At 37.1% G+C, this 13,367-nt stretch overlaps 3 protein-coding genes and 1 pseudogene across 3 annotated transcripts in view; 2 read left to right on the top strand and 2 right to left on the bottom strand.

The window, feature by feature from the left end:
• dpp6b (dipeptidyl-peptidase 6b) overlaps window positions 1-13,367 on the top strand; it is a 697,001-nt gene that overhangs the window by 598,282 nt on the left and 85,352 nt on the right. The gene's annotated exons all lie outside the window — the stretch shown is intronic.
• On the bottom strand, window positions 381-2,443 carry LOC148374546 (regulator of G protein signaling 13-like). The gene is made up of 5 exons (XM_088355260.1): window positions 2,213-2,443; window positions 2,069-2,140; window positions 1,945-2,006; window positions 831-997; window positions 381-763 (listed from the first exon to the last, which is right to left on the bottom strand). Exons 1-5 carry the CDS (start codon window positions 2,302-2,304, stop codon window positions 584-586), a joined length of 573 nt encoding a protein of 190 aa, XP_088211386.1. The 5' UTR covers window positions 2,305-2,443; the 3' UTR covers window positions 381-583.
• LOC148374545 (U2 spliceosomal RNA) lies at window positions 5,551-5,776 on the top strand (annotated as a pseudogene).
• Window positions 8,712-10,319, bottom strand: rgs1 (regulator of G protein signaling 1). The gene is made up of 4 exons (XM_088337694.1): window positions 10,287-10,319; window positions 10,096-10,180; window positions 9,846-10,012; window positions 8,712-8,888 (listed from the first exon to the last, which is right to left on the bottom strand). Exons 1-4 carry the CDS (start codon window positions 10,317-10,319, stop codon window positions 8,712-8,714), a joined length of 462 nt encoding a protein of 153 aa, XP_088193820.1.

The raw sequence follows: 13,367 nt of genomic DNA, 5'->3' as shown, positions 1-13,367 counted from the left end.
CGAGGGATTACTGTACTCTTAGCTTTAGTAGGCCGAGCCTAGTAGTTTGATGTGATGCTGTCTAATGCTATTGCGCACGCAATGCTAAAACTTTTATTTTGTATTTCATTTTATTCATTTCAAACCAGTACAACAATTAAGACCAAAATTACATTTTGTATAGCTTCAACTTAAGTTTGTATAGCGTGGTGAATTGGTATATGAGTAAAACTGCATTTACTCAACTGTAAACCAATCAAAGCAGTCGATGCCTAACATAAAAATCATTTCTTATGTTGGTTGTAAATAAATCCCTTGTCATCCATTATTGTAATAAGTAAGGTAGGCTACTTAAGTAGGCTCAATGACATAAGATCATACCAGGAAAAAAAGTTAAACAATTTAAGTTGACATTCTTTTATTGATCTGGCAGGCCTGAGAACAGAAAGTCTTCAACTGGCCCCCGGGCCAAACTGAGTTTAACATCCCTTGTGTAAATAAAAACACTTCTGGCACACACAATGTCAAGATGCTCATCTGCATGCAGGATAACATGCGTTTTGCCTCAAATGTAAACATTTAAGATGGAGTTTATGGAATTTAATCACTTATTCAGACAGAAAGATTCCAGAAAAGCCCTGTAGATGTCGGAACTGAGGAAACGAGGGTAAGAATCTCTCTCCATTAGCATGAAGACGATGTGTTGGGCCTCATCAAAGCATTGTGCGCCACCCGTCTTCACTTTTTGCCTGATGAGCTCTCTGGTCCGGTGATCAATGTTAATCTAGAGTACACAAAACATATTTTTCGTCTTCCCATTCAGTAAACACGGGCGGTCAAGGATCACACACCTCTCTTGGGGCCTCGGGCTGGATGTAATGCCTGAAGATTTGTTCTGCCTTGCAAGTCATCCGAAAAGAGAACCTGATTTTCTTGTATTCCTCGCATACTAACCAAAATTCAATGTTTTCATCGCTGAACTCCGACTGCAAAAAAGCCTGGAATACTTTGCTTCCATCTTTTCAATCGGAAATTGAATTACAATGTGAAATAAGGAGGCGGGAGAATTGAAAGTCCTCAATTCATGCCGTTTACTAACCAGAATATTCGCACGAATTTTATTTTACTGAAGGGAATATCTGTTGGAATAGGGTAAATGGTCACTTTTTGTGGCTTATGTACCAATGGATGTAGCAAATTATTCATAGGAACCGCTTTTTGACCCCAAAACTAAATAAGGAATATGCTTGTTTACAGTGTCAAAAAAATAAAATTTGTAAATTAATTGGCAGGCAACTATGCTCATTTTAGATATTCATTATCACATTTTACTATGTTGTACAAACACTTTGAAATTGAAAGCCCCCGTTCCAGCTATTTAGTGGGACATTGAGTTGAATCCAAAGCTTTGGGCAAGTAAAAATACATTGAAAAAAATTGTACTTTACAAAAGTTTCAAATGATTTACAGGTGGGGTGTATCATTTCGGATTTCTTCAAAAAGTTGAAAGTAGAATATAGTCTGAAAAGTATATTGTATCAATGGCCAACTAAGTTCAACTGAGCCTGCTTATATCTTACTTTTATCTGAGCTATTCCGGACTCGCGAAAAAATAGGTAGCAAAATTGGGGAAGGGGCGAGGGGTGATGGTGACTGATTTCTTGCTCGCGCTCGTAGTTTTCTGTTGATCTAGCATGAAAATCATGAATGTAAGAAAAAGACTGTTTCGAACACAGTCCGAACGCCAACCCAAAACCCCAAAGGAGATAAAGATAAGAAGAGTCCGTCCGAGCGCGTCTAAGAAAGGCACCTACATGATGAACAAGCTGGGATCATGAATTCTGGACAGCACCTTTATCAAGGGAGGCCTGGCACTTCAGTGCTGGGGACAAAATGGCGGGCAAGGCGTCCCGAAGTCAAGCAAGCCATGAATTGAGGACTCCCTTTACTAAACTATGGACTTACATTTTGATGTTATGAGTCTCTCAAGAGAATGAGACCACTGGGACAACTCTTCCAAACAGAACCTTGAAATGTTCGAAGAATTTATTACAAATTCTGTCGTTTAGTCACTGAAACTTTGACTCACTTTTTGTTGTTCCCTCTGGTGTTTGATCCTTGGAATGATCGCCACTGCAGCCGAGGCTTTAGACGTCCTTCTCTGTCGTAAATATGTCTTATGAAGTTTTTTCTCCCTGTTAAAATATTAAAAAGGACTTCGGGATGAACTCACCTCACTGGTGCTTGTTTCTTTTTGTCAGAGTCCATGCTGTGCAGTCTTCGTCTCGATGCTGAATTCAGCGTACTTTGGTTTAGTGTATGCATGTATGAGCCTTTGATGATTAGCTTTCGAATAGAAGTGTCGATCTTAAACTGTTTTACAATATGTCTGTTTTACAAATATGTCGGTTTTTATACCAGCAGCAGACGCGAGGTATAAGCGTCACAAGGTCGTTACTGAGAGACCGCAGGAAAAAGAGGAAGTTGAGAATTACGCAAATGCCGCCACAACTGTACACACTGAAACCTACCAAGTGTGTTTCTTTGTTTGATCGAAAGCAGATAGGCAAATGTTTGACACACTTTGGTCAAAACAGATAGGATGTTGTGGAAAACAAGAACCTGAGGCAGTTCAGATGTATAAAAAAAATGAGTTTATTGTCAACACTTTCCTATAATTTAAAATTTGATTCCTGTTACAAGTTCTGCAACAGTAACAATTGGATAAAGCATAAAACTCTGCACTGCACCACCCAAAAATGTTACTCGAACATGAAAATCTCTCACCTTTAGGAAAAATTCACCATTATGAAGTCAAAAAGGGTGACCTACGTGAATTGCATAGATCCACAGTGAATCAGGCGTTAGAATTGAAATCAGTGTGCTTCACGCAGGCAGGAGAAATGTATTTATTCAATTTTATGTCATTATCCCACTAGTTTTTTTTATTGGACCAGACACGAATTTTAGAGAATGGAAAAATAACAGAAAGTCACCTGAAATACCTAAATTAATGCAAAAAAGCACGGTGAGGGAAACAACATATTGGTGTATCTGATTCTGAATCAGACTTTGAAGGACATACATACATTGCATATTTTATTTTTGTATTGGTTTCATAGTTGGCATTAAATAATTTGAACCATGGCCTCATGTTGTCATCAACGTTTGTCGCTTTAAATGTGAGTTGAGTAAAAGTCAGACAAAATTTTTAAAAAAATTGTCAAAAATGAGGGCTGTGCATTACATACAAATAAATACACTATTTTCTCCATACCCTTCTCAGTTTATTAAGCCTTGAACCCTTTTAATGCCTGGTTACTTTATCAGTAGAAATTATGCTCATTTTGAGTTTTATTTTTCTTACTTTACAATTGCAAACCTGTTCTTTAACTTAAAATAAGAAGCTAAAGATTAGCAGCATGTTCTGCCAATTGTGGAATTAAATGGCGAAGTTTAATTTCATTGTATTCTGCCAACTCGAATCAAATTCAAACATGACTTAGATAAAAATGAACATTTTCAATTTAAATAAGGTTTCTATAATTATCAAAATTGTATGATCTGTTTGAAAAATAAGCTGATTTTGAAAGACTATTACTTTCTAATATGAGTATAAAAGCTATCTTAAAATCTCATCTCATCAGCTGCACCGCTTATCCTCAGTAGGGTGGCGGGGATGCTGGAGCCCATCCCAGCAATCATCGGGCAGTGGGCAGGGGACACCCTGGACTGGTTGCCAGCCAATCGCAGGGCACACGGGGACAGACAACTCACTCGCTCAGTCACACCTAGGGACAATTTGGACCGGCCAATTCAATGCATGTTTTTTGGAATGTGGGAGGAAACCGGAGTGCCCGGAGGAAACCCACGCAAGTACGGGGAGAACATACAAACTCCGCACAGTAAGGCCGGGAGCTGGATTTGAACCCACTCAGGAGGTTCCCACGACCTCAGAACTGTGCCGCACACGCGCTAACCACTGCGCCGCCGTGCTGCCCTATCTTAGAATGAAAACAATTATCTAACATCTAGAACAAAGGTCTCAAACTCAATTTACTTGGGGGCCGCCGGAGCTAGGGTCTTGGTGAAATTGGGCCAAATTGGGTTTTGCACAAGAAAATCTCTGGTAAAAAAAACCATTCAACTGTTCTCGAATATCTTTTTATAAAAATGCAAAATAAGATATAAAAATAATAGAAATTAAGAATGAATATGAAAAAAACTTAAACAATGAGTCCCAAATTTCACATTTACTTTATTTTACCGGTATTTCTTTTATTTTTCCAATTTTTTCTGTTTTCTTTATTTCCTTTTTCTCTAGCTGTTTTTCTCTTTTAATTTTTATCATATGTTTCTTTCTTTTACCCCTTGTTTTCTCTTTCTTGTAGTTCCTTTCTTCTCATATTTTTTTAAATGTTTTACTCCTTTCACTTTCTTCTTAATTCTTTTCTTTATTTTAAATCTTTTTTTCCTTCATTGTTTTCTTTTATTTTTTTATTTCTTAGTGAATAACTAGGAAAAAAAACAAGGAAAAAAATGTTGTGTTTTGCCCATTTTGCTGGTTTGTATTCAACCTCGTGCCTTTTTAGCACTCATTTTTTGTTGCACAAACTCATACAGAGACATCCACTGATCAAATATTACACACTGTACCTTTAACAAAACAAAAAATGTTGTGCTTCAATATGTCAAGTCAAGTCATGTTTATAGCCCTTAATCACAAAGAGTCTCAAAGGGCTCAATATCTGCTTTCCTAAAACAAAAAGAGTAAACGTCATGCGTGGGATAGCAACATTTGTTGAACTTTTATTGCACTTCCTCCAGTAATTACCATTGTCTCTCAGACAGGTAATATTTCTGTTCAGTAAGTTTTAATTCCGCCCTGCGATTGGCTGGCACCCATTCCAGGGTGTCCCCTGCCCACTGCCCGTTGATTGCTGGGATGGGCTCCAGCATCCCCGCGACCCTACTGAGGATAAGCGGTGCAGCTGATGAGATGAGATGAGATGAAGTTTTAATTCCATTCTGCCTGTTTTTGATTTTTATATTTGTGTTTTGACCACCAGACCATCATTTCTTCCTCTATTTTCTTTGCCCGTATACACCAACGCAACCTCTAAGGCATAACAATTCTTGGTGTATTTCTTTATTGAGTCTCCTCTCCAAATAGTCAAACTTCTTTATCCTAAGAGCCTGAGCAGTAGAGTACTTTGAATTCAATATTGTTTTTATTTGCATTGGCAACGAGAACTATAAAATAAACAACAGTACTTGTACAGCAAATGTGTCCATTATTTGTTATTGGGAACATCAAAATGAGCAATGAATACAAACTTAACTGGCTGTCTAAGAAAACTTTCTGTTGTGATTTTGAATTAAACACCTTTATAGTAGATACAAAGGCACTTTATTGATTGCCTTGTATTTGCTTGAATACCTCAGTCCTCTGTGATGATGTGGTGAGTTGTAATTCTAAGGATTTACAAAACAGAGAAAGGTTGTGGCTTTACAACAATAAGGCTCAGCTTTGAATGGGTCAGGTTTCAATTAAGCTCCATATATTCTATGATCACTTTTAGGCCTTACTTGGCTAAGATCAAAGTGCGTACATTTCTAAATGTGTCGGCTGATTATGAGGCTCCAAATGTGTCGGCATGTGGTACTAGAATCGTGTACTATCATTTCGCAGCCATGATCATTGATTTTTGCAATCCGAAGATGGAATAAGAGCTTGCTCTGTCCACTCCACGCATCGGCCCGGTATTGCAGTTCCTCCGGGAACGGTGCATTCGCAATGACGCTTTAAGGCTAGGACCTTAGCTTGGCCTTTTGGCTGAGAGTAAGAGTCCCGGCTCCTAGGCTTTGTAGCGTATTATGAACTGACCGATAACGGATAATGGATAATGAATAAAGAAGATAGAACAATAACCCTTAAAAAATCCCCCCTCCATATATTCTATTGTTATTGAGACTTCGCTGTATGGCCCCACATGATCAGTTAAGGATTGGATGCAAATACGGTAATTGCAAAATACTATAGAGCAAATAAGTCCAGCACAAAATTGACTTCCAAGTAACTCAGAACTTTGAAATGGACGGATCGGCTGCATCCCCTTCTGGACAGTTCCCAAACGGACTAATTCACCATGTACCAAAATGAAATCTGATAGCATGAAGTTTTGAGTGTAATGAAAACATCCAAGGATATGTATTGATAAAATAATGTTCTCACATATGTTATTATGGCAGCACGGCGGCGCAGTGGTTAGCGCATGTGTGGCACAGTTCATGTCTTGGGAACCTCCTGCGTGGATTCAAATCCAGCTCCAGACTTCCTGTGCGGGGTTTGTATGTTCTCCCCGTGCTTGCGTGGGTTTCCTCCGGGCACTCCGGTTTCCTCCCACATTCCAAAAACATGCATTTCAGGTGAACTGGCCGGTCCAAATTGTCCCTAGGTGTGAATGAGCGAGTGAGTTGTCTGTCCCGTGTGCCCTGCGATTGGCTGGCAACCAGTTCATGGTGTCCCCTGCCCACTGCCCAATGATTGCTGGGATGGGCTCCAGCACCCCCGTGACCCTACTGAGGATAAGCGGTGTAGCTGATGAGACATACGTTATTATGTCGACTGGAGGGGCATTCTCAAGTACATAACATTACTGCAAATTTCTGACCTTCTTTGGCTTTCTAAGAAGTTTGGAAACTTCAGAGACCGTTACCCGATACTGCGGGTATCAGACATCTGAGCCCACACCCATAAAGCATGATCTGGTCTAAAAGGAGCTGATCGATTGCTCGCTCATTTTTTTTTTACTGCCTCGCATGTCAGACGCGTAGCGCAGACGTACGGTTCGCACTACGGCCTTGAGTTCAGCACGAGGGCCTCACGTTCCGACCATCTGGAAGCACTAGACCAAATCTCTCCATAACATAAAGTAATCGGATGCTACCAGATTTGACACCATTTTTGACAGTTCTTGGGAATGAGCTTTTTTTCCTGTCCGAGGGAATCCCCCCAAATCGACGAGCATTGTAGCGGGAAACTTTATTTTTGTGCTAGTAACTTTCAGCGGTCGAAAACCCCCATAATCTCCGGGACTTCCCTTCTCTCCTTTTTTTCCCTATCATTAATTCTCATTGTTAATGAATTGTGTGTGTGCTATTTCAATTGGCCTGGTTCATTGATTCCATTTTATTGGAATCAGTAATTCATATCAGAACTCAAAGAACTCCAATAATTACATAATTTAATTTATCAGTTTAGGAAATTCTAGCATCTTTAAGAGAAAAAAATATATGGTGGAGCACAAGCAATAGAGGCAAATTCGTTTACCAATTGAAGTAAAGAATAATTCGTTTCTATTCTAACAATGTTCAAAATTAAATCTAGAAAAATCCCTACAATACAATAAATGAGACTGATGGTTTGTAAATAATTTTTTGTAGACTTTACCCCCCACTACTCTTTTTACACGCTCAGAACCCTGCAGCTAATGTCATAGTATGGTTGAATTATTGAAATAGACTACATTGTCTTTTGGTGAAAAAAAGGATAAAGTTTGCTTTCCACAAAAACATGACAGCCCGAGTTTATGGCATAGAATTAGCTAGTTTTCACCAAAAACAACAATGACACTCCTTTTATGCAAAAAACACCACGCTGTAGAAAAACAGCACACTCTCTACGATGGCCGTAGTTTTCGACGCACTGAGAGTACAATGTACTGATATTATTATAACGTCTACACAAAGTAGAAGGCACTAGTGAAATGATGCGCTCTATTGACTGGAAAATAAACAACTTCAAGTCATTTGGTACTCTTGGAAAGAAGAGTGTTTCTGACGACGAGAAATAACAAGAGAAGCAAGTGACAATTTACAGCACATTTCATGAATTGTTAGGAGAACGGGGGCAAATGAGAAAACAAGTGTTGTTTCCGGCCTGCTGACAACTGTTTGGAGACTCCTGTGCTTAAGTTTTAATTCTAAACTTCTTACTAACTTTAAGAAGTCAGATTTTGCTAGAACAAAACGTGTTGGGACGATAAGTCGTATTGAAACATATATGCTGATAATACTTCAGAAGACCTTTCATTGTATCAAATTGGGCAGAACCAGAAAATACATATCTCACAATATCTTCCATTACTTATCATAAATTTTACAGTGATGAATAAAAGATAATGTATGAAAAGGAATGAAAACGGTGCAGTGCTTCACCGTCTATTGAATCACACACAGGGTTGGGTAGGGTTACTTTAACTTGATTACTTTCAATTACTTTTGGATTACTCCAATACCAAATATGCTAATAAAAGACAAAATAAACTAAATATAAATAAAATTATGACTCGCAACACGTGGTAAGCTTTCTCTCCTGGCTTTGATCTCTTTGATCTCCGGCAAAACTAACATAAAATGCGACAGAAACAAAATAAAAATAAATCCAAACAGCTTGCCAACATCATTTTTGCTGTTCCATGTATCCCGTTACTCCCCAAGCCTGCACAACATTTTGTAATTGTATTCATATTTAGTTTCTTTTGTCTTTTATTAACATTTTTGGTATTGGAGTAATCCAAAAGTAATTGAAAGTAATCAAGTTAAAGTAACCCTACCCAACCCTGATCACACATGCTGAGAACACCAATAGTTGCTACATTTGAACGGCATTGCAGTGCAACATTATGCCAGAAGTGAAATCGGCATTGATTCTGCACCATGGCTGATGTTCACCGTAAGTCATTTTTTCTAAGGAGTTTTTGATAGATTTCAGACTTGAGGAAGCGCGGATAGCAATCTCTGGCCATCAAGCAGTAGATGAGCTTCTGAGCCGAGTCAAATGAAGTTGACGACGGTTGGGAGATATTCTGTGTTATTTTTTCCCTGGTAGTCCAATCTATGTTGACCTAAAATTAAAAAAAACAAAAAACAACAGTTCTTAACTATCAATGTGTTCTTCTGTTGAAGGGGAAACCATCAACCTGACATTGTAATATCTCTTTACTAGGGTCGTCAATACCGCCACAAAAATATTGTTTTCAATCCAGAGAGTGCAAAACAATTCCAGGACAGTTTGATTGGTAAGACTGAAATATTGATTGCGTTAGACTCAGTGGGATTACGATTCATTATTACAGGCTGTGAGTGTTGGCAAAGTCAATACTGTTTTTTGTTGGCATTTCACATCTATACGGTATATCTGAATAAATGGGATCAATTAAATATACCTTCACATATTAAAATTTACAGGAACCCCAACTTACTTGGTGATTCAGTTATCACTGGTTGTATATAAATATATATACTGGTATATATATATATATATATATATATATATATATATATATATATATATATATATATATATATATATATATATATATACTGTATATATATATATATATATATATACTATATATATACTATATATATATATATATATATATACTATATATATACTATATATATATATATATATATATATATATATATATATATATATATATATATATATATATATATATTTAGTAATTGAATTGCCTTTACCATTAACTGCAAAAGTTTGGACGGTTAATTATTTTCAGCATAATTTGAATATTCATTTTTCAAATATGGACAATTATCGAGAAAAATAATTGAGACGCATGTTTTCCTTTATTTAATCTAAAAAAAGCTATGAAAAAAAAGGAAACAAAGAAAACCCATAGCTTTTTATCCATTTCAATTTGGGCGAAAACACTTAAAAAAGGGATGTCTGGTGATCAAAGCTAAATATTGAGATCTCGTTAGCCAATCCGTTTCATTAAGCCACACCATAAACGGGTCAATTCCTCATCATATTGTTCCTCATTATCATAGTCTACCTGTTTGGGTGCCTCTGTTTGGACAAACTCAGTGTAGATCCTGTTGGCGGAGGAGATCATCTCTGGTAAATCTTTAATTTTTTTGTACTCCTCACATGCAAGCCAGAAAAGAATGTTTTCCTCACTGTGCTCGGACTGCAAGAATTCTCGGAAAGCCGACTGACCGGCTGCAAAACAAAAGCGACATTTGGCGGAGAGCGAATGCATCTACAACAACGCTTGATCCGCTCAAATCGAGAGGACCACTTACATTTACTAGTGAGGACGTTGTCCACCGACTCACTCCATGTGCAAACGTCCCCCAACGGGTCCTCAGCAAAGCAACATAATCCCCCCTTGAACACAAAAGGAGATCAATCACAATCGCCCACTGACCACTATTGTGCTTGACCAGCAAACACAGTCTGAAAAAGGAACATGCTGTACAAGACAACTACTTACGGAGAGTGAAATCCGTCTTGACATTTTCCACATGGCCTCTCTAAATAGTAGTATCATAATACAGACATGACCATAATTATGTCCAATATACAGGGCGGGTTGGGACCACGGTCTTGGCAGTCAATGATGTGATCGTTTGGAAATGAATGAGACAGGTGACTAAGGAAATCCAAATTCCCCTTGTCAACATGAATGGACGGTATGAAAATTGGCATGCAAAGTGTTGGTCGGAGGGCACAGTGGGGGGTGATCTATGCAAGATTGCTTGACAGTGATTCAGCCTTACCTCGCCTCTTGGGACATTTGTGGTAATGCTGAAAGGGCTCTCAAAAGTTTAAAACACATTGATTGGTTAATTTTTTTAAATATATCTTGGATTTCCTGCTTGGTAAAAAGTCCAATGGGTCAGGACATGGACATGGTTACAAACATCTGAATTAAGAAAGTGCAATAATGATACCTCAACATTATTTTGTTGTTGGCAGATTTTTTTCTTCTTTAAAAAGATGATTTCTCTCATCGCTTTAAGAAATAGTGAGATAAGAAAGATAATACTCACAATAAGTAAGATTTTTACAAGAAATAAAGCTTCCAAAGCTTTTTCAAATACTTTTCAGGATATTGCTATTCCACTCTTTCTTTTTACTGCTTTGGAATTTTTTTTTTCTGCTGCTTGCTGTTTTTCCTCCTTCTTTCGTACATCCAACAAATACGAAAAATGCCCAAATCAAGGAAAATAGACTACATGGACCCGAAAAAAATTAGCTATAAAAACACAAACATCAGTTAAAATGAGTACAATCCTTTTATTTCATTGTTCAATATAAAATATGGTAAATTAATAAAAAAATAACACTTGATAGGATAATGATTGTACTCATTTTAAGTTATTTTCTACAAAAAATATAACATAATTAAACCAAGATTCCAATGAGAAAGAAATATGCAATACAATTTAAATTTGGGATGTGTTGCTTGAAGTGCCGTTAAAAAAGTTAAATATTCTTAACAATGCCCAACTGAGTTCAAAGAGCCCTTATGCTTTTTTTCCACCGCCTCATCTGCATTTATATTACATTTATCAAATCTGTCCGGGTGGGAAATCAGGAGAGTGATGTTATGCTCGTCCCACAGGTTTTTGTATTTGTTAGTGTAGTACGAAAATGGTGAAAGTAAGAAAAAGCGATCCTGAAGTCCAAAGCCCAAAATATAATTAAGAAGAGTTTGAGCATGTCTAAGTAATGCATATACTGTACTTGCATGTTCATCATGTAAAAGCTGACCGAGGCTTTAATGATCACATGAACTAGGGGATGTTGGCAACGAGTAAAAAAGTATCAAATTCCGTACAGCTCCTTTAGAAATATAGTAAGATGAGAAAAAATATAATTTTAATGAACAGTATTTGTACAAGAAATACAATACAAACATTTTACAAATAATAGTCAAACTGTAGGTAAAACTAGCAAAATTATCAATCCACAAATATGCTTTACTAGTTTATCATAAAACAAATGAAAAAAATAGTAAAAAAAAAAGAAAAATAACACATAGTATGATAATGATAATCCTCCTTTTGAATTTTATTCTACAAGAAAACTAGAACTAAAGCAACAAACTTGAGATAAAAATATACAATGTAATTTAAGTATTTTTATTTTCAAAAGAAAAAGTGTTAATTTACAGTATTTAACTCATTTTCAATCAAAATTATAAACATATTACAAATGTGTTAATGTAGTATAAGTGTTTCTGGCAAAATATGGACATCTATTAAATGTGCCAAATTACTCTAATTTTACTTATTTTGCAATTAATTTTTAAGTAAAAAAACAACACTTCAAATTGCTTGCTAATAAGGCCATTTTTTTCTTATTTATCTATCATCCTGCAATTGAACTGATATGCAATCTTGCATTCAAGCGCTAAGTGATTTCATGACGTGTGAATAAAATATAGTCGTCACTTTTGTCAGTGACATAATTTATCCAATTACACAATTTTTTTCATTTCATTTGAAAGGAGAAGTGTTTTTACTTACCAAAGCCGAATCAAATATGCATTTTCGTTTCTTGTAGGGCTTCTTTCCATGTTTGAACAACAAGCTGCATGTGTTCATGCCTTGCAATTTTACTTTTGCTGTTTCAGCATACAGGGAAATTCTTCATCATCTAAATGATGTTCTTTCATTTGAATTATATTGCGAAAGCAGGCATACACAGCTGAGGTGGGGCGATCAGTGCATACGGCAGCTGTCACTTATACTCCCTTCACAAAAGAGTGGCAAAAGGAAAGCCCTTTCTGAGAGAATCCCATAAAAATGCTCGTTTGGCATTTCCAAGAAGCCCCATGGAGACACTAATAACATGTGGAACAAAGTGCTCTGGTTATATTTGACCAAAATATAAATATTTGGACTGAATGCAAAGCGTTATGTTTGGTATAAAAGTAACACTGCACATCAATCTAAAAAAACACAATCCCCACTGTCAAACATGGTGGTGGCGGCATCATCTTTTGGGGTTGCTTTTCTTCAGTAGGGGTGGGGAAGATCGTTAGAGTTGATGGGAAGATGGATGGAGCCAAATACAGGGCGTTTCTGGCAGAAAATCAGTTGGAGCATGCAAAAGACATGACAATAGAGTACACATAAAGCAAAATCTAAAATGGTATACTTTAAAACTAGCAATAACGGTGTTTAATAGCCCGACAATTAGAGGTAAGATCGGGCCCAAAAAAAGCACCCGAGCCCGACGCAGGCCCGAGGGGTATTAAACCCGACCCGGACCGAGCCCGACTAATTAACTGGATTTGCTGGCCCGGCCCGAGGGGGCCCGAAATTACATATTTTATTTATAAGGAGGGGTGATTTATGATAACAAATTAAACTCTGCCTTTTGTTACAACATCTAGGCCTAAGTTAAATAAAACTGTATAAACATTTACATCATTTTTTGAGGTAGCGAAAACATTTAAGGGCGTCCGTCATTTTGACGACTTGATCATTGGGCCATAATCCACAGCAGCAGTAGTAGTACGTCCTTAAGATTTTAGCGCGGCACTATCATTGAGGGGGTGTTG

The sequence above is a fragment of the Urocampus carinirostris genome, chromosome 1 (genome assembly GCF_059441175.1).
Source record: "Urocampus carinirostris isolate Australia breed hairy pipefish chromosome 1, RoL_Ucar_1.0, whole genome shotgun sequence".
NCBI classification, from domain to species: Eukaryota; Metazoa; Chordata; class Actinopteri; order Syngnathiformes; family Syngnathidae; genus Urocampus; species Urocampus carinirostris.
Note: the sequence above shows the minus strand (reverse complement) of the source record. Positions and strands in the feature narration are given on the sequence as shown.